Raw genomic sequence first — 18,979 nt, forward strand, 5'->3', positions numbered from 1 at the left:
CCTCACCTGGGTCCTTCCCAATTCCACTAACCCCAGATGTGGGCATTCTTACCAGGCCCATTTTGCAGATGCTGCCACAGAGGCCTGGGGAAGTGATGTCCCTTGCTCAGGGTCACCCGGTGGGCACAGGGTCTAGCCTAGATTGAAACCCAGGCCTGTCTGTGTCTTCTCAGGGACAACACTGCCCACCCCAGGGCAGCACGGGCCCCGCCCACCCATACCCCTGTCCCCTCCCACACGACACGGAGGGTCCACCCCACGTGAGCCTGGGTGAACCAGAGCACGGGCTGTCCCCAGGCTCCGGGCCTGTAGCATTGGTGGGGGAGGGGCACTGTGCTTTCTTCACTTTCGCATCCACGGGAAGATGCCGTGGGTTTAGGGGGCTGTGTGGAGCCAGGGCCCCCCTCACCTTCTATTATGTGCTTCCTGGAAAGGCCCCTCTCCGTCTCGGCTCTGAAAAGCAGGCGACAGCACGTGTGATATTGCGGGCGGTTTGGGGGAAAATGCTCATGACGCAGAAGTAGGTCAGCTCGTGCCACTTGTGGTCTGATTCCACTTCGGGGATAAAACCACGAGGCTATGCGGATTTGCTTGTGGAGATGACCTGGCAGAGCTGGGCCGCCTGCCCGCCACCCTGGGGAGGTGGGGCTCAGCGGGGAATGCAGGCCTCTGCTTTTCAATTTGCCCTTCTGTCTAGCTTGGAGTTTTTTCTTTTTCGGCTTGGAGTTTTTAAAAATTGAAAGCGAATCCCATTTCTAATTCCTATGAAGCCCATTTTGTCCAGCCCCAGAGAGAATATGGGGCCAGATTCCTGGAGGACGGCAGGAGTGGTCTGTGGCCCAGGAAAGGTGGAGTGATTGGGACAGTTCATGAATTTTCTGTGTTTTCCAGAAATTTTTAGGATGTTACCTTTGTAATCAGAAACAAACCAACCCACAAAAGTAAAAATAAAAATGAAACAAGGTTCGAGTACAAGGCAACTCAGACAAAGCTGCTTTTCTGGAACGTGACGTCCCTCAATAGGGATGGCACGAGCCAGGGCAGATGGCTGCACAAACGCCAGCCCACCCCCTGCTTCCGGCACCGGGAGACAGGAAACTGTGCTGCCCACGTGCTGTCCTCCAGGAGGTTCCTGAGGTCCAGGACAGACCCCGTGCAGCCTCCGTTTCCCCAGGATAACTACCCCCTCCCCACCCCCAGGGGCCTCCTAAATCAGGGGTCTCTGCAGACCTGGCCCCCGGCCAGGGGCAAGGTCTGCCCGTTGCACCTACTTTCCTCCCCAGAAGATCTTGGTGGTGATGACGAGGCTGGATCGTCTGCGGAACGAGAGAAGGAGGGGTGTTACTGGGCATGATCTCTTGGGGTCCTCCCTCCCCCCACCTTCCCCACTGTCTTCAGCTCTTACACAGAGGTCCTAAACCCTTCTCATCCTGGAGCATAGGGCGTGAAATGGGGCGCCTCTCTGCCATTCGATGTTTGGGGTGTGCCGAGCCCAGGGACCTGAGGCTCCCCATTGAGCCAGGAGACAACCCACAGATGAAACTAACCTGTGGATGCCACTAACCATGGAACTAGGGTTGGGCAGTGGGGGCTGGAGGGAGACGGAGTCTAGTGTGATGGAGCCTGGAGCCCAGAGGAGGGGGGACACTCAGGAGAGGGGAGGACACGGCTCAGGGAATAGAAGGCAGCTGCGGCTCCCTGGGGACTCCAAGGAGGTCAAGTGTAGGGGCTGGCGGCTGGATGGAGGGCTCTGGAGAGGATGGAGCGAGGCAAGGGACCAGGCTGTCTGGTTCTTCCTCTACTGGCTGAGACTGTTTCAGAAAAGCTGTGTGTGGGGCAGCCTTGGGGAGCAGCCTGTGGGACACTGAGGTGGGGGGGAGGCTAGGGTGGGGCTGATCCGAGAGGCAGGCAGGTGATGTTCCTGGGGGTTCGGGCTTCGGTGGCTGAAAGCCAGAGGAAAGGGTATAGAGTCAGGTCTCCCGCTGCAAATCCACAGGAGGCAGCGCTGACACCTTTGTGACTTTGCCTGGGAGGGACAGGTGGGCGGGGGTCATGATGGCCCCTCCTGGCCACATTTGACCTTGACCATTCCCATAGGAGGGTGACAGTGTCTCCTGGGGTCGTGCTTTCCTCTAGTGGGGGGTGTAGGGGGAGGACTGCTCAGGAAACAGCTCCTCAAAGCCAGGAGCTCCACAGCCGCCAGTGTGGCCTGCGGGGGCGATGACCTAACTGGAATCTATCTCCTCAAGAGTTCAACTAAGATGTTATCAGGGCCCTCGCTAACAGGCGCAGTTTCCTTTTAACTGCAAAGTGAGCAGGGATACATTTTGGTATCAATTAGAGCTGAGAAGAAACAACATGGGTGGGGCAGGAGGAGGGGTGTCAGTCATCCAGGCCCCAGAGGTTGGGGGAGACTCTGAGTTTGTGCACTAGGGGAGGGGGAGGGGAAGGGGAGGGGGAGGGGAGGGGGAGGGGGAGGGGGAGGGGAGGGGAGGGGGAGGGGAGGGGAGAGACCCAGCCTTCTAACTGCTTCTGACTTTGCTGAAAATAAACACACACAGGCCACAGGGACCCCAAAATGCAGTCAAGCGCTCAGCCTGGCCTGACTCCAGGAGGGCGGGCGGGAACTCTGCTTGACACCAGACACAAGGCTCCTGACCGGCTTTCCGGGGGAGGGGGGAGCTCCCCCCCTCACCGCGGTGCAGGCCCTGGCTCCCCGGGGTGGCCACCCACAGTGTGAGTGCTCGCACCCCTGCAGGAAGCATGGGGCTGCCTCTATTCTGGGATGCTCTCACCTTCCCAGAAAGAAAAATTCTGGAACCGCCAGGCCTTAGACAGCCTGGCTGGTGGCACAAGGGTGATGAGGCCAACCCTGGGTGCTCCACCGGAAACCAGGAAGGAACAGCCACCGGATCCTTGCCCGGGTGGCCTGCCCATCCCACCCAGGACCCCAGGGTGGTCCTCTTCCCTCCCACCAGCCTTCTCCAGCCTCTTCCCTGTGCGCGTGCGCCCTGGGGATGGAGCACAGAGCAGAGTAATTACCTCCATCCCTTCTTCTTGATGATGTTTCCTAACACCACTTCAGCCCTGCCAAGAAGACCGAGACATGGGGACTTCATTACAGCGTAACAGAAACACCAAACCTCGCCCCACCTGGACAGTCAGCCACAGGATCCCCTCTGTGAAAATGCCACTGGGGCCGGGGAGCCGGGCTGTTAATGCCCTTTGGCTCGGGAAGCTCATTCCAGAGCAAGGAGAGTGCCTGGGAGCAGCTGGGTTACTCCCCGTGGAGGTGGCCGTGGGCGTGTGCCACTTGACCCAGCGATGGCCGCTCCGGCTCCCGCGGAGAAGGAAGGAGCAACGTCCTGCTGGGCAGACAGCAGCAGACTGTTGCCCTGGCCCGCTGGAAATTCACCGGGGAAAACGCTCGGCAACGTTACATGGGGGAAGTTTCTAGACACGTATATTTTTTAAAAGGTAAATTATTCACCAAGGGCATCCTCTGTTTGCAGAGACGATCAACATGTACTCAGGGCTGAATTTCCAGCTGAGTGCGTGCGTGTGTGTGTGTGTGTGTGTGTGTGTGTGTGTGTGTTTCCCTCTTGTTTCTTGCTTCTGAACAATAGAGAGACAGATGCCATGCTGACCGCTCTCTGTTCTGCTTGGCCTCCCTCCGGACCCTGCACCAAACTCAGGCCAGCCAGGGTCATGCATGGACCGTTCCAGCCTCGCTTGGCACTGCAGCGCTGGATTAACTTTTAAGAACTTTCTGCTTGTGGCGAAATGTTTCTGAGCAAAAAACGACAGACGGAGAACCATCCATACCCAGCTACATTCCAATTATAACAGCGCCTGAGTCACCCACTCAGGAATAACGGGTTCTAATTTGTGAGCTGCTTAGCATACGTTCTGAAGGTTCTTCACTTGCGGTCAAGATGCACAGATAGTCACTCAGCCCTGGGTCTCCTCCTTTTATTCCTGGGTCCCTCGGTGGTGGCACAAAAGATCAGGAAAGGAGGAAGACAGGGGAGCAGGCAATGGTCCCGGGGCTACGGGAGCTGTAGGCAACGACTCACCCGAAGCCTGTTGCTTTCGGCTGTGAATTCTCCTGGCCATGAATTTGGTAAGCCTCTGCCCAGCGGGGGCACAGAAATCCTGCAGCTCTCCGGGAAGTGCCCAAAGCATGAGAAGCAGGGGCACTCAGTAAGACAGACGCTTGGCGCTCTGGTTAGCAAGAGGGACTCGGCGTGCTGGCCCCGGCACGCCAGCCCCGGCTGTCCAGTTAAGCTGGGGGAAGTGAAGACAGTGACGCAGACAGTGTGGCTGCCGTGAAAGGGGGGTGCTGGGCCTGGACACAGGGCCATCTGGAGTTGCCTTCCTCACGCTCTCCTGGGCAGCAAAACGGAGGCAGGCGCAAGGCCAGGGAACAGGCTGGGGTGCTCGGGATTGGGGGGACGCCTCTGGGCTTGGCGTCTGCATTGGGCTTTTCCACCTCTGACCCTTCGGCTTAGCTCATCTGTCTGGAAAGCGTTTCGCTCTGATGGAAAGCAGCTGCCGGTTTGGAGGGGTGGGGAGGGAGCTGTGGCATCAGGAGAACAGAGGGCTGCTGACAGGGTCTGGAGGAGATTTGGGGGTCCCAGTGGAGGCCCTCGGGGCTGTCAGATCATCAGAGCAGGACTTGAGCAAAGTCCCAGCGGGGGTCCTGATTCTCGGTACCCTAGGCCCCATCGAGAGCTGCAGGTAATATTACCCGGAGCCTGCGAGGCAGGTGCTGGCCCTGCGGCCACAGTGCACGGGCGGTGGGCCAGGCTGAGCAGCCCAGCTGATGGGAACTTGGCTTGCCCCAGGCAGCAGGGGGCCAGAGGGAGGACAAAGAGAGAGCCAACAAATGATTTCACAAACAAAAGCTGACTTTTGGAAACCCGATGCAGGAGAGTGGATGATTTGATTACAGCCAGTCTTTAAAACTGAAGCCAGCAGCCCTGGCTGAAGAGGGCTTTTACATAATTGAGTAGGAAAATTCACTGCCAAGATGGGAAGAGCAGCTCCCTGCAGCGCTCGGCTCAGCAGACCCTGCTCTCCCCCGCTCCTGAGACGCCCTGCATTCCCTGCAGCCCTAATTGCACCATTAAGATGTGAAAATATCAGGCATGTGGGGCTGCCTGCACTTCGCGGGCGCGGCAGGAGAGCCCCCTGGACTACAGCTTAATCACAGCTCTCCCCCAACGCAGTATCTTTGGCACCAGAAGGGCTGTGGTCATCTTGCTGCTTGAACACACGGGAGTTTAGCAAGTGGCCAAATGCTCTGTGATTCTGGCCCCGTGAAAACACCACCTCCCCACGCCGTTTACAGTTTAGAAAAGCAGGCAGAGTGGGAGGTGCAAACCCTCTGGGGAGTAAGAGCCCCTGGAGCAACAGAAGCTCCGGCTCTTCCCGGGGAAGCTGTGGTTGGCCTGCATCGCTTCTTCCCGTGAAAAAAGGCACGTACTTGCCCGCCGCGTAGACTTCTGCGGTATCAAAGAGGTTGATGCCATTGTCGTAGGCCAAGGTCATTAGCTGCTCTGCCATCTGAAACGAGAAAACCGGGGCTCTCACACGCGGCACCATCTTGTCAGCCCAGGGGGAGGGCCCGGAGGCCCCAGAGCACAGCCTCGTGGCCTGGGAAGACCCCCCGTGTACCAAGGCGGCCCTGTCCCCGCCGCAGGACAGGCCTGGAAGCAGCTCAGTCACAAACCCATAGAGAAGAAAGGAGACAGAATGAATGCAGAAACAGCCTCTGGACTGTGAATTTCTTGTGAGCAGGGACCCCACCTATTAGGTCATCTCAGGGCTTAGCACCTGTGCTGAGTTGAATCGTGTCCCCCAGATTCATATCCACCCAGAACCTCAGAATGTGACCTTATTTGGCAGTGGGGTTTTTGCAGATGTAATTAGTTAAGATGAGGTCATACTGCTTCAGGGTGAGTCCTACATCCAACATGAGTGGTGTCCTTATAAGAATAGACACAGACACACAGGGAAGAGGCCATGTGAAGATGGAGGCAAAGGTTAGGTAACGAGCCTGCGATCCAAGGAATGCCAAGGCCTGCCGGCCGGCAGCAGAGCTGGGAGACAGGGACAGAGCTCCTTCAGAGCCCTGGAGGCAGCGCGGCCCTGCGGACACCTTGATTTCGGACTTCCGGCCTCCAGAACTGCGACAGAATAAACTTCTGTTGTTTTATGCCACCCAGTCTTTGCGCTGGCCGTCCTGGGAAACTAACACAGCCCACAACAGGAGCGTGATAAACCTTGGCAGAATAAATCCTCTTCAAAAGCTATGGCTAGAATGTGCCCGTGATGCTGTGTCCCTCTGAATTCTTCCCAGCAACGGCAGGAGGGGGAAATTACTGTTTGCAGATGGAAAAACTGCTATCCTCAGCTAGCCCTCTGGCCTTGACCCTGCTTCTCCGGTGCCTTGCAGACCGGGGTGGATGAACGGCAACCGATGGGCAGTCGGGGCGAGGATCCGAGGCAGCCTGCCTGCAGTCGACAGCCTCCTCCAAGCTGCAGTGGGCAATGAACTCTGCTGGCCCACTGGGCAGTGCAGGCGTCCGTCCGAGCAGGGGTCACAGATGCAAACTCCCCCACCAGCCACTTCTCGAAGCTCAGCTCAGAGCCCCAAGCCTCCCTCCCAGTAGCTAGCCCAGGGTGCGGTGAGTAATACTTAACCCTCAAAAACTGCACGACAGAAAGCCAGCCAGCTAGGTGCAGCTTCTAGGAGCTTCTCCCAATACCAAACACAGAAGCCCCACCGGCCAGGCAGTAAGGAGAGGGAGGCTGGTACCTGGTGAGGGTTTAGTGGGGTGGAAGGGGGCTCAAACACTGCCAGGCGTGACCAAATCCTTTTATTTTTCAAGAGAAGCCAGAAATCCAGGATATCGGGGAGCGGGGTAAGTTCCGATTTTCAAACGTTGGCAATGAACCCCAAAGGTTTCAGGTGATGAGCAGGCCAAAGCTAACCCCCGTCAGTCAGCTGCTGTCTTCCGACTAGGAAAGCTCATTGGTGGAGGAGTTTTCTGGATCCATCTGCAGGGCGGACTGGCTCCTCTCCTTCCTCTGCCTCAAGCGTAACAATGTAGCAGGAGCTCCCCTGCGTCCTCCTTGGGGTCCTCCCTCCCTCCCTCCTCCTTTCTTTGCCTCCAGAGCTGCAGGCACACCAGGCTCCTTCCCTGGTTACCTGCTTTCATCCTTACTTTTCCAGGATGTGTCCCACCAGGCCGCCGGAGCTCTGCCCAGGAGAGGACCGTGTGCTGGGCCCCGCAGGTTACACAGATGGTTTAGGCGTGCACGCTGTCTCCTGGGAGGGTTCTGAGCGAGGTGACCCAGGGCCAGGGCTTTTATTTTCATATTTCAGACACACACATATTTTCTTATGTCCCCATTGTGCTCACAGGGAGGGTACCACACTGTAGGTATTCTTTTGCATTTTGCTTTTTTCACTTACAATACATCCTGGAAATAGACCCATAGCAGTTCGTGGAGATCTTCATTCCTTCAAAACTTGTTTTTAAAAATCAGGGTAAAATATACATAAAATTTACCTTTTTTTTTTTTTTTTTTTTTTGCGGTACGCGGGCCTCTCACTGTCGTGGCCTCTCCCGGTGCAGAGCACAGGCTCCGGACATGCAGGCTCAGCGGCCATGGCTCACGGGCCCAGCCACTTCGCAGCATGTGGGATCTTCCCGGACCGGGGCACGAACCCGCGTCCACTGCATCGGCAGGCAGACTCTCAACCACTGCGCCACCAGGGAAGCCCAAAATTTACCATTTTAAACTTTTTTTTTTTTGCTGCACCACGCAGCATCTTAGTTCCCCAACCAGGGATGGGACGCGTGCCCCCTGCAGTGGAAGTGCCCAGCCTCGATCGCTGGACCGCCAGGGAAGTCCTCTAACCATTTTTAAGTGTACACTTCAATGGCATTAAGTAGATTCACACTGCTGTGCAACCATCCCCACCGTCCATCTCCAGAACCTTTTCATCGTCCCACACTGAAATTCCATCCCCATTAAACATGAACTCCCCCTCCCCTCCCCCCGGCCCCTGGCCCCCACCCTCCTACTCTCACTCTCTGTGATTCTGGCTCCTCTAAGTGCCTCACATGGGGGGGATCATACAGTCTTTGTCCTTCTGTGACTGGCTGACTTAGATGCCCTCAAGCTTCATCCGTGGTATAATGTGGCAGAGTTTACGGGGCTGGGTTTTGAAGGGTCGTTAGGAGTTTGTCAGGCAGGCAGGAGGAGGGCAGGTGGAGCAGGGGGCGTGGCAGGCAGTAGGGCTGGTGTGTGCCGAGGAGCGCAGCCTGCTGCACCTGCTGCACCTGTGGTCTTGCCCGTCCTGTGCTCAGGTCAAACACCTGGCCACCCTCCACTTGGCTTTCTCTCAATCCAGGATCAAAACCTTTAGCCAGTCGTATCAGCTCCCGCTTGCAAACGGATCTGGAATCTGACCGCTCCTGCCTACCTCCAACTGGGCCCATCTGGTCCAAACTGGAGCATCCCTCGGCTGAGTTTTTGCGGTAGCCCCATAACTCTCTCTGCCTCTGTCTGTGCCCCTGCCACCCCTGCTAGGCAGACTGTGGTCCACAGACCAGCAGCATCAGCATCAGAGATGCAGAATCCCAGGCTCCAACCCAGACCTGCCTCATCAGATCTGCCCCAGCAGATCTCCGGGGACTCGTGCACACGGTACAGTCTGAGAAGCACCTCCACCGGCCATCCGCAGTGCAGCAGCCAGACTGAGCCTAGTAAGACCTAAGTCAGGGCAACCTTCCTCTTTGCTAGAATCCTCCAGTGGCTTCCATGCCACGAAGGGTCAAAGCCAAAGTCCCCACCAGATCTGCTCCCTCACCTCTGACCCCATCTCTTGACACCCCTCCCACCATGGCCTCACGCAGGTGGGCACACACCTGTCCCCTTGGGCTGGAACGCTGTTTCTCTGGATCACCAGGTGGCTCACTCCCTCACCCCCGCCTTCCTGCATTGTCCTGTGCAAACCTGGAGCCAACACCGCAGTCCTTCTTTCTCTGTTTTCCTATTCTCTGTGGTTGACTAAATAGTGGTTCCCCAAAGATATCAGGTCCCTGGAACCTGTGAATGTTACCTTAGGTAGAAAAAGGGACTTTGGAGACGATTAAATTAAAGGAGATTCTCCTGGATAAGCTAAGTGGACCCTAAATGCCACCACAGGTGTCCTTACATGAGGGAGGTGGTGGGAGATTTGACACTGACAGGGGACAGGGACGTGACCACAGAGGCAGAGGCTGGGGTGATGCGGCCACGAGCCGAGGACTGCAGGCAGCCCCCAGACACTGGAAGAGGCAGGAAGTATCCTCCCCTGGAGCCTCCACCGGAAGCGTGGCCCTGCTGGCACCTTAATTTCAGCCCAGTGATACTGATTTTGGACATCTGGCCTCGAGAACCGTGAGAGAATAAATGTCTGTTGTTCTAAAGCACACAGCTGGTGGTAATTTGTTTTAACAGCCACAGGAAAGGAATGCACTCTCCATCGTATGTTTAACCTTCGGAGATAAGATGGGCTTATGATCTGTGATCTGTCCCCCTCTCCAGACAGAGAGCAGCCCGAGGGCAGGGACCTGGAGCTCGGCGGTGCTCAGCCAGCATGAGCTGAATGGAGGAAGAAAGAAAGACGTGAACACCATCCTAAGTACACCCAGGACCTGGGTGACTGTGGACAGAAAGAGAATTGGGGAATCCGGGAATTTTCAGATTTTCTGATTTTTGGACTGCTATGATTTGGGTGTAATTCCTCTTCCAGGTTTTTCTATGTGACTATATGCTTTTTCCCTGCAACACGGCAACTCTGACATACACACGGCTGTCTCTGCTGTTTTCCGTGCTCTCTCATCATGGTTCTGTCCCCTTGTCAGTCATCAAAACATGACTTCTAAAGACTTCTGCTCTGTGGGTGCATCCTGCATTATGTAATGGAGCTTCTATTTGGTGACTTTTCAGTTATTTCCAATGTCAAGAGTCCCAGAGGCTGGAGGCAGAAGGAACCTCAGATGACATGTGGGCCACCTCCTGTCACCCCCACCCAGGGGACAGGGAGGCCATCCTGCCCCCGCACGGTTCCCCGGAGCTGAGAGCTGGCAGTAGGCTCTGAAGCACAGAGCCCAGGTAGGATCCCTCTTCATCCCTCTCCAGGTGTGACCTTGGGCACCTGCTCAGTCTTGAGGCTCTGCTTCCACGGAATGGATAATAAAACACCTACCTCCTTGGGTTGAAAGAGGATTGAGAGCCATGATAAATGTAAAGTTTAGCTACTATTCTTATTGAATTCTTATTGCCCAGGCTGCTGGGAACACGTGCCCCAGGGGCAGTTTTCCACCTGAACAGCTGTGTGAGGTCACAGAAAGGGCACTGAACTAGAGTTTGGAAAGCTGATTCTGTCCGGGGCAGCTCTGGTACTTGGCCACGTGATCTGAGGTTTACTAACACCGTCTGCTCCTCGTGTCCCTGCCCAGCCCACAGAAGCCTCCCTCCCTGGGACGACAACCCACAGATATTTGCAGATGCTGCTGTGACCCCATAGGACCGGGGATGGCAAGCCTTTTCTGTAAAGGGCCAGAGGGTAAATATTTTAGGCTTTGCGGATGGTCTCTGTGGCAACTACTCCACTCTGCCCTCATAGCATGAGAGCAGCCACAGACCATATGTAAACGAACTGGCGTGGCTGCCTGCCAATAAAACTTTATTTACAAAAACGGGCTGTGGAATTCATAGAGGCAGAGAGTGGATGAGAGGTTACCTGGGGCTGGGGGGTTATTGCTTAATGGGTGCAGAGTTTCTGTTTGGGGTGAAGAAAAATGCTGGAAATAGACTGTGGTGATGGTTGCACCGCAAAGTTAACGTACTTCATGCCGCTGAACTGTATATTTAAAAAATGGTTAACATGGTACATTTTATGTTATGCTTATTTTAACCACAAGAAAAGTGGTTAAAATGGCAAATTTTACATTTCATATATTTAAGAAGAAAGAAAAAACAAAACAAAAAAACCAGGCTGGGGACCAGATGTGGCCCCCAGGCCATCACTTACTCACATTTCCTCAGTCCTGCGGGGGAACGCCACTTTGCCATAGTAAACCCACCAGTTCCTTGTTTCTGTGTCTCTCTGGCATCTGGGTGTGGCATCCTGCACGCAGGAGGTAACTCTAAAAACAGGACTCTGTGTCTGGATTCTGTGGCATTCCAAACGCCTTCCTTTGGACATGATGTTTGCAAGGAACATGTGTTCCAGGTGGGGTCACCCAGCCGGAGCGGGGTCCCAGCCTGCGCCGCTCTGGGCTTGGGCAGCACACGTGTTTCTCTGCAGCCCAGGAGGGTCCTTGCTTCCTGTGGCGCCAACGCCGCTGGTGCAGACCAGGCAGCCAGCTAAAGGATGAAATCCAGGCATTCTTCCTCTGAACCGCGGAGAGGTGGGCCCCTCAGACTTCATGTGTTGATTGTTTGGGACACTAACTGTAGGGTTTAATAGGAAAATTCCGCTGGCTCTTACACTCAATCATTTTCACCCGCCAGGACCTTTTAGAACCCCGAATCTGTCATGTATTGTATCTGCTGTCCTCCCAGCTTTGTGGCATCTGGAAACGACTTCCATCATCTTCAGACATGTCACCATGTCCCTGATGGAGCTGCGGTGGAGGCCGGAGCCAGCTGTGGCTGCCATTGGATCATTAATCAATACTCTTTGGGTGTAATGGATCTGTTGGTGAAAAAGTCACCTGATTGGACGGTTACCATCCGGCCAATTCTCTGTATCTTTCCCACAAGGACAATGCACACAGCATAGCTAATGCCATTAGGAAATGAAGTCACATCCTCCACAGAATTCTTCCACATCGAAAGGGTAACAGGCGAATTAGACATCACACACTTATTTGGGGTAGACCACGTGGGCTCCGGGGCTCCAACCTTCTAGGTGCTTGGAACCAATCTGGTGGCTGAAGGTGAAACAATTCCCTGCATCTTAAAAACTCCTGACTTTACCTGAGATAGCCCCCAGAACCTTAAAGCCAGGGCAAATAGTTCTACGACAGCTACTGTCATAAAGAAAAAGGAACGAGAATGCAAATTAAATGCATCTAGATTTCGATGGAAGCCAAGCTTTCCCTTTGAAAAATAACTGAGCAATCACAGTTACAAGGTCTCAAGTGAACTCACTTATTCATTTTTAAATGCAATCTTTCCAATAGGAAGTAGAGCAGACATGAAGACATCTTCTTGTGCAGAGGTTCAGAGCTCTCTGAGCAAAACCGCTGTTCCCACTTCCACGATATTCACTCCCTGCCCCGAAGTGCACACCAGCCTGGGAACACTGTCTTCTCCAGGACAGACGCTGGCTGCACTGAATCCCAGTTGTGGAGAGAGAAGCCCCAGCAAGTGCATCCCATGGCCGTGCATCCCATTCACGACGGCTGTGGGGCATGCGCAGTTAGGAGCCTGGTCAAACATTCAGCTCCTCGGTCTTCGGTTTGCAGCAAAATTTCCAGGGTCTAAATTCTAAATGACCCCAACAGATATTTATTGATGTTTCAGATTCACGTGCGCATCCTCTGTAGGAGTGGCAAAGGATTGCATTGGGCTTGATGATTTGGAAAATGTGCTCTCCCTGAATTCCTCTGGCTAACCGTGGGATAGGAGTTCTGTAGGTGAGGAACCTGATTTCTGGGACTTTAAGGGACTTGCTGAAGCCCCAGTGCACCCAGCTGCTGGGTGTTCGCGCCACTACGGGGCTCACCCTTCCTGTTGTCCCCCAGGGCACCCTGGAGAAACAGTAGGAGGGGAGCCAAGGCGGCTGCCCTGAGCACTGACTACCTGGTGCATTTCGCATACTCTACCACGTGCCTGGGCATGGGCGGCCCTTCCCCGGGGCCTGGGGGAACGAGGGAGCCCCATCTTACCTCGTCCGTGATCTGGCCTCCGAAGGTCACCCATGTTCCTGATAGGAGAGATACAGGCTCAGGTCAGAGAATGGCCCCGGGAAGCCCAGTTCTCCCCAGGGCGCTTGGACCTCGGGCTGCAGGGCGCAGTGGGGCAGCCACGCCGCTCTGTGGGAGCGTGTGCTTGGCATGCGTGGACACCTGGCCTTTGGGGCATGTCTCCCTCTCTTGGAGCCAAGGAACCAAGGGGACAGTAAGTGCCCAGAGCAGGCAGCTGACTGCAGGGCTTTGACATGCTCGTTGGCGCTCAAGCCGCTGCAGCTCCTATTCCAGGGACATGCCGTGGGCAGTGGGACCAGGGCTGCCTCCCTGAAGGTGTGCAGGGCTGACAGCCATGCCCTCGCGTTTGCTGGGCGGTGTGTGTGTGCGTGTGTGTACGTGTGCACCGTGGAGGCGGAGAGACAGCGTGATCTGGGAACAGAGTTCATATCTGGCAAAAGAAGAAAAAGGGCAAAATCTGACTGCCCCTCATGAGGGACTCTGTCACGTAAGGCAAGGAGTTGCTGGTTCCCCGCGGGCAGGGTGCTTCCCTGATTTTCTGCTGCTGGGCAGTGGGCTGTGTGTGCAGAGGGCCCTGGTACTCTCCTCACTTCCCTTGCTAAGGCTGCATTTCTGCCCTCCTCCCTCTCGTAGGCCCCTCCCCAACTGCCTCTTGGTTACCATGGCAACCGAGCATCTTCCCCCCCCAATCCTGGCTCTGGGTGCAGCTCCCTCCCCCACCCCCGGCCTTCCTGCCACCCCCGCTTCCTTGTGCACCACTGGACCAAGAGGACCCCACACTCACCAAGCCCCAGGCAGGAGACCCGGAGGCCCGACTTGCCCAGGTTCCTGGAAAACAAACGTGGCGTGAGTTCTCAGCGGCCAGGGCAGAACCCATTGTTTCTGCTGCCTAGCCTCCCGAACTGCCCACCCACCTCTTTTGAGGCTCTGAAGGCAAGGGGTCCTTTGGAGAGAGGCCCGCTGCTAGCCTACCCTGGGGGTAAAGGGCCAACCAGGGCAGAGCCACGTTGCTGGGACAGGCCACGCTGTGACCACGGCAGGGCCCCGGGAGCCACCTCGGGGAGAAAACGTGGAATGGACCCCATCTTATTTCATGGGCTGAAACAAGACTGGTTCAGGCCTTGTGGCCCCGGATGCAGGGTATCCTCTTATAAGAAGCTTCTCTTTCCACTTCTTTAGTGTCACGTCTGTGGTTTTGTGTATCTTACTCCCTCTCTCCGAGGAGTGGAGGAGAAGTTAGTCCCACATCACCTGGGCCACACAGCCCTGGGCCCTGTCTCTCTGCAGGAGGAAGTGGGGGCAGATGAGAGCCCTGTTGAAGGGCACTGGTGCCCAGAGCAGGCCTGACCCCTAGCCAGGGCCTCTCAGGAAGGTGAGAGCCAAGATCCCCTGGCAGCACACGTCCTGATCAGACCCAGTGGCCACAGCTGAACAGACTGTCCAGGGCTCCCTCACAGGCCCCCTGAGGCACCTGCCAGATGGGGCACATCCTGGGGTCCACGTGGGTGAGCTGCAGGCTGTCATTAATGTCCTTAGGAGGTCATGGAGGGCAGCAGTGCCCTGCTGAGGGCTGGGATGCCGGTTCATCCTGGCCTGTCCATCCTGCACAGGCTGCCTGGGAGCCTGCAGGGCAGCAACAGGCCGGGTGTCCCTGATCCCCCGACAGCTCTGTCGGGCAGGTGCTTCTCTTTTCCTGATATTCCCATTTTACAGAGGAGCACACTGGACCTGCGATTTCACCCAGGCTCTGAGAACATGCTCCCAGACACAGAGGCGTGCTCCCGCAGCCCCGGCCCTTCATGGGAGCTGCCCAGATGGTGAGGTTGACAAGTGGCAGAGCGGGAGTCCACTTCCCTCGTGAGTTCCCACTGCTGGCATCCCGGTCCTGGGACCAGCCCGGGGTGCGATACCCTTCTAGGCAGTGGGAAGCCAGAGCGCTGTGAGAGATGCCATGGGTGAACCCCAACCTCCTTCCCTAGGGCCGTCTGGCATTTCTAACTTCAGTGGATGCTCTGTCCTGTTTTTCTACCCTATGTGGCCCCTGGGAAGCAGGTGTGGGGCTGAGCGGGACCTGCCCTTCTCTGACATGGGCCCACTATGACCTTCTGCAGCCTGGGTTTCCCTGGTTACAAGATCCCTGGACCCTGCCCACATTACAGGTGGTCGTTGGTCGGGGGTGGATAGAATAAACTTGTAAGCGGTTTGATAACAGTTTGTCACCAAATTTAAAGTAGTTCTAAACTGCCCAGCTTTCTTGTTAAATTTCCCATTAAAACCAGCCCAGCCATTGGCCCACTGTTCCTACAGGGAATGCTGGGATTTTTCCCTGAGGACATAATCACAGCTGGTTTCTTTTTCGGGCAGGGGAGCAGATCGGCAGTGGCTACAAGCAGAGGCTCTGAAGCTGGAGTTCAAATTCTGCTTCGACCTTCCAGGCTGTATGCCTGCCCCTGGGCATGTCATGTAACTGCCTGATGCCTCGGTGGGCTCATCTGTAGAATGGGCTCGAGATGCTGCCTCTCTCAGGGGGTGGCCATGAGGATGAAATGGGGTAACACATGTGCCTGGGGCACAGGGTCACAGAGAGCACAGAACGGGGGACAGCAGCCTTTTCCTTAAACGAGAAACAACAACGGACAAATCCAACAGGCTTTAAACGTTACCGTGTTAGAAAGGGAACTGAAGTTTCCCCTTGTTTTTTTCCCCCTATAAATCAGTGAAATACTCTACTAGTGCCCTCAGCATTGCTTGCGTATTCCGACCCAGAGACACTTGGTTTGTGACCCTAAAAAGAGGCACGATTTGTAACTATGTGAGGTGATGGATGTTAACTAAACTGACCGTGGTGATTGTTTCACAATAGGTAAATGTATCAACCCATTACGTTGTACCTTAAACTTACACAATGTTATGGGTCAACTATATCTCAGAAATAAAAAACTGGGAAAAAATACTGAGAATATTCCTGATTTACCTTCAGATTTGCTATGAGAGATTTCAAATACAATATGCATGAAATTCAAGGGCCGAGTAGACACACGCATTCTTCAAAAGTTTTCTTATAAAGTTTAAACCATGCTTGGATTGATGTCGCTTGCTAAGCAGAGAGTAAACTTGTGTATTCTCGTGTTTAAGGAAATTGGAGTTCAAAAGGAATTAAAAAAGAAAGAAAGAAAAGCACAATGACTTCCCCAACAGACCCTGCATCAGGCCAGCTCCGTTTAGCAGATTAGGTAAATTTTCTCACACTGGCTAGAAGATGCTTGTGGTGAGAAATTAGAACGTTGCTTATGAGCGGTCTGGTAATGGAGCAAAAAGGACTAAAAGTTGAAATCAGTGGTCTTAACAATTTTGGGGTCACAGACCCCTTTGAGACACTCCTTGCCTGGAAATGCTCACAGACACAAAAACCTTCAGAACCTTGTTTGCAATGCCCAGGCATTCGAAGGCCTGGGTACGTGGTCTAGATGAATCCGGTGCCGGAAGGGAGGCTGAGCCCCTGCCTCTGCAAAACCACCGCCCGTGCGTGACGGTGAGGGAACAATTTCCTGGTGAGGCTCTGTTGAAGGTCAAGTTCTAGGCATGTCCTCCTGCAACTGCCCTTTATCACAGTGGAACCAAGGGCTGGCACGAGCTGCGTGTCCAGGGGCTGGGTGGCTTTAGCAGCAGACAGGTGAGGACGCAGGACAGCAGGCTGAGCCCACCAGAGCCTGTGCCTGAGGAGAGGTGACACCCCTCGCCCACCAGAAGGGGCTCCGAGTTTCCTCGGACGGGACGTAGAGTGTTGGGCGATGCAGCTGCAGCTCCACCCACCGCCCACAGGAATAGTTTAGCAAAACTAGGACACCCAGCGATGCTGCAATTACCCCGCTCAAGTTGTTTCCCTGTTAAAATGATGGGATTAGTTCTGCCATCCGCTGCCAGGCCTCGGGAGAAGGAACGAGAAGGGACAGGGATCTCAGGGCTGGGAGCTTTAGAAATACGGCAGCTCAGGGGGGGTGGGCAGAGCTCAGCCGATCACAGCCGCGGGTGGACCAGGGCTGGTGACACGCTGCCACTCGAAACTTTCAACACGCGAAGATCGTTTCCTATAGCTTTTCCTCCCCTAATTAAAACCTGACATCATGATAAACTAGTTGGCTAAATCTCTCGACCCCAATAACGTTAGTCTTTATTAATTTGCCTCATGTCCCTCCTGGGGTCTGGGAAAATGGCTAATGAGGGCTTAGGGATTTAATCTTTGCTGGAGGAAGACAGCTGACACCCATCACGCAGCCCCCCGATGCGCTGCACCCCTAAACACTGCACCTCAGACTCCGGGCAATTACAAATCCTGTAAAAATAGCTGTTCAGGGCCTTTACCTTCAGCCTTCCGGGCGGAGGACAAAAATATGATCAGGTGATGGAAAGCAACTGGGTCTTGGTGAGCTGGCTTGACGGACAGGGTTGCTAGGGCATTTTCTAGTTGGTTGTCACCCTGCGGGGGATTATCTGTTTTCAGCCCCCAGGCTCCAGGCTCCCTGAGGACAGGCCTGGACTTCCGGGTCTTTGCTATCAGATGGTAGCTGGCAGCTGCAGGGTCCCAGGGGTGCTTGTTGGTGTAACGTGGGGCTGAGAAGTCCAGGCCCTGGGGCCAGACCCTCAGGATCAAATGCTTGTCCCTCTCCTTGCTCACGGGGCTTGGTGTACCCCTTCCCCCGCACTGAGCACCCCTGGCAAGAACGTGGCACCCTGGTGCAGGCCACACACCTTCAGCGTCACTGTGAAGGGCTAGCTGCTGAAGGAGGTGGTCAGAATTGGGGCAGATCTGGATCAGGTCCCCTGCAGCTCCTAGCTGCATGCCCCCTGGCTGTGGCCCTGGGATAGTCATTATGGAGCAACCCCATGGGACAGCTACCCCAAGGCAGGCACCTCCTGCTCAGCGAGGGGATCCAGTGGTTTGGATTCTGGCTCCCATTTCAGCTGATATGAGATTACAGATCCTACAGGGAAATGAACCCACCTTCCTCCTGCCGCTGCCAAGAAAAGCTCCCCGGGCCCTGCCATGTGTAAGGACAGGCGGGGGTCCCCCAGTGTGGAGGAGCTGGGGCTGGGATCTGAACCCACTTCCTCAGACTGCAAACCCTCTGGCCCAACGACCACCTCCCTTTACTGCCTGTCTTGCCCTCCCTGCCTCCACATGTGCCACACGCACACACGTGCACATGCATGCACCCACACACACGTGCACACACAGACGCACACACGGAGACGCACACACGGAGATGCGCGCGCACACACAGGTGCACACACACAGATGCACACGTGGAGATGCGCGCACACACACAGGTGCACACACGGAGACGTGCACACACACACAGGTGCACACACGGAGACACACACAGAGATGCGCACTCACACATAGGTGCACACACAGATGCACACATGGAGAGATGCGCACACACAGGTGCACACACAGACGCATGCACGGAGAGATGCACACACACACAGGTGTACACACAAATGCACACATGGAGGGCTGCACACTCACAGGTACACACACGGACATGCACACACAGAGATGTGCACACACAGGTGCACACACGGAGAGATGCACAGTCACAGGTGCACACACACAGATGCACACACACTGGTGCACACACACAGAGGCACACACGGAGAGATGCACACACACAGACACACACAGACGCACACACAGACGCACACACACAGACGCACACACGGAGAGATGCACACACACAGATGCACACACGGAGAGATGCACACACAAGGTGCACACACGGAGAGATGCACAGTCACAGGTGCACACACACAGAGGCATACAGTTATCTTAAGCCCTCAGGCTCCTTGACATATCTAATCCTCAGTGGATCTTAGGAGCTTGGGAGGGAAATCATGTCAATAGCCACATTTTCCATTTACAGAGTGCTTCGTATTTTTGGAAATGGTCTCACTTGTACTAACTCCTTTGATATCCT

General features: G+C 55.2%; 1 protein-coding gene across 5 annotated transcripts in view; it reads right to left on the reverse strand.

The window, feature by feature from the left end:
• The window catches only part of KCNAB2 (potassium voltage-gated channel subfamily A regulatory beta subunit 2), a 96,886-nt gene that overhangs the window by 13,280 nt on the left and 64,627 nt on the right, over positions 1-18,979 (reverse strand). For all 5 annotated transcript variants that reach the window (XM_070046134.1, XM_060283935.1, XM_060283931.1 and 2 more), the window contains 6 exons: positions 13,786-13,829; positions 12,963-13,000; positions 5,489-5,568; positions 3,043-3,087; positions 1,272-1,316; positions 410-453 (listed from right to left, as the gene is read on the reverse strand). In XM_070046134.1, the coding sequence (XP_069902235.1) occupies positions 410-453; positions 1,272-1,316; positions 3,043-3,087; positions 5,489-5,568; positions 12,963-13,000; positions 13,786-13,829 (296 nt within the window). The remainder of the gene's footprint in view (positions 1-409; positions 454-1,271; positions 1,317-3,042; positions 3,088-5,488; positions 5,569-12,962; positions 13,001-13,785; positions 13,830-18,979) is intronic.

Source organism: Globicephala melas, chromosome 1 (assembly GCF_963455315.2).
Source record: "Globicephala melas chromosome 1, mGloMel1.2, whole genome shotgun sequence".
Taxonomy (NCBI): Eukaryota; Metazoa; Chordata; class Mammalia; order Artiodactyla; family Delphinidae; genus Globicephala; species Globicephala melas.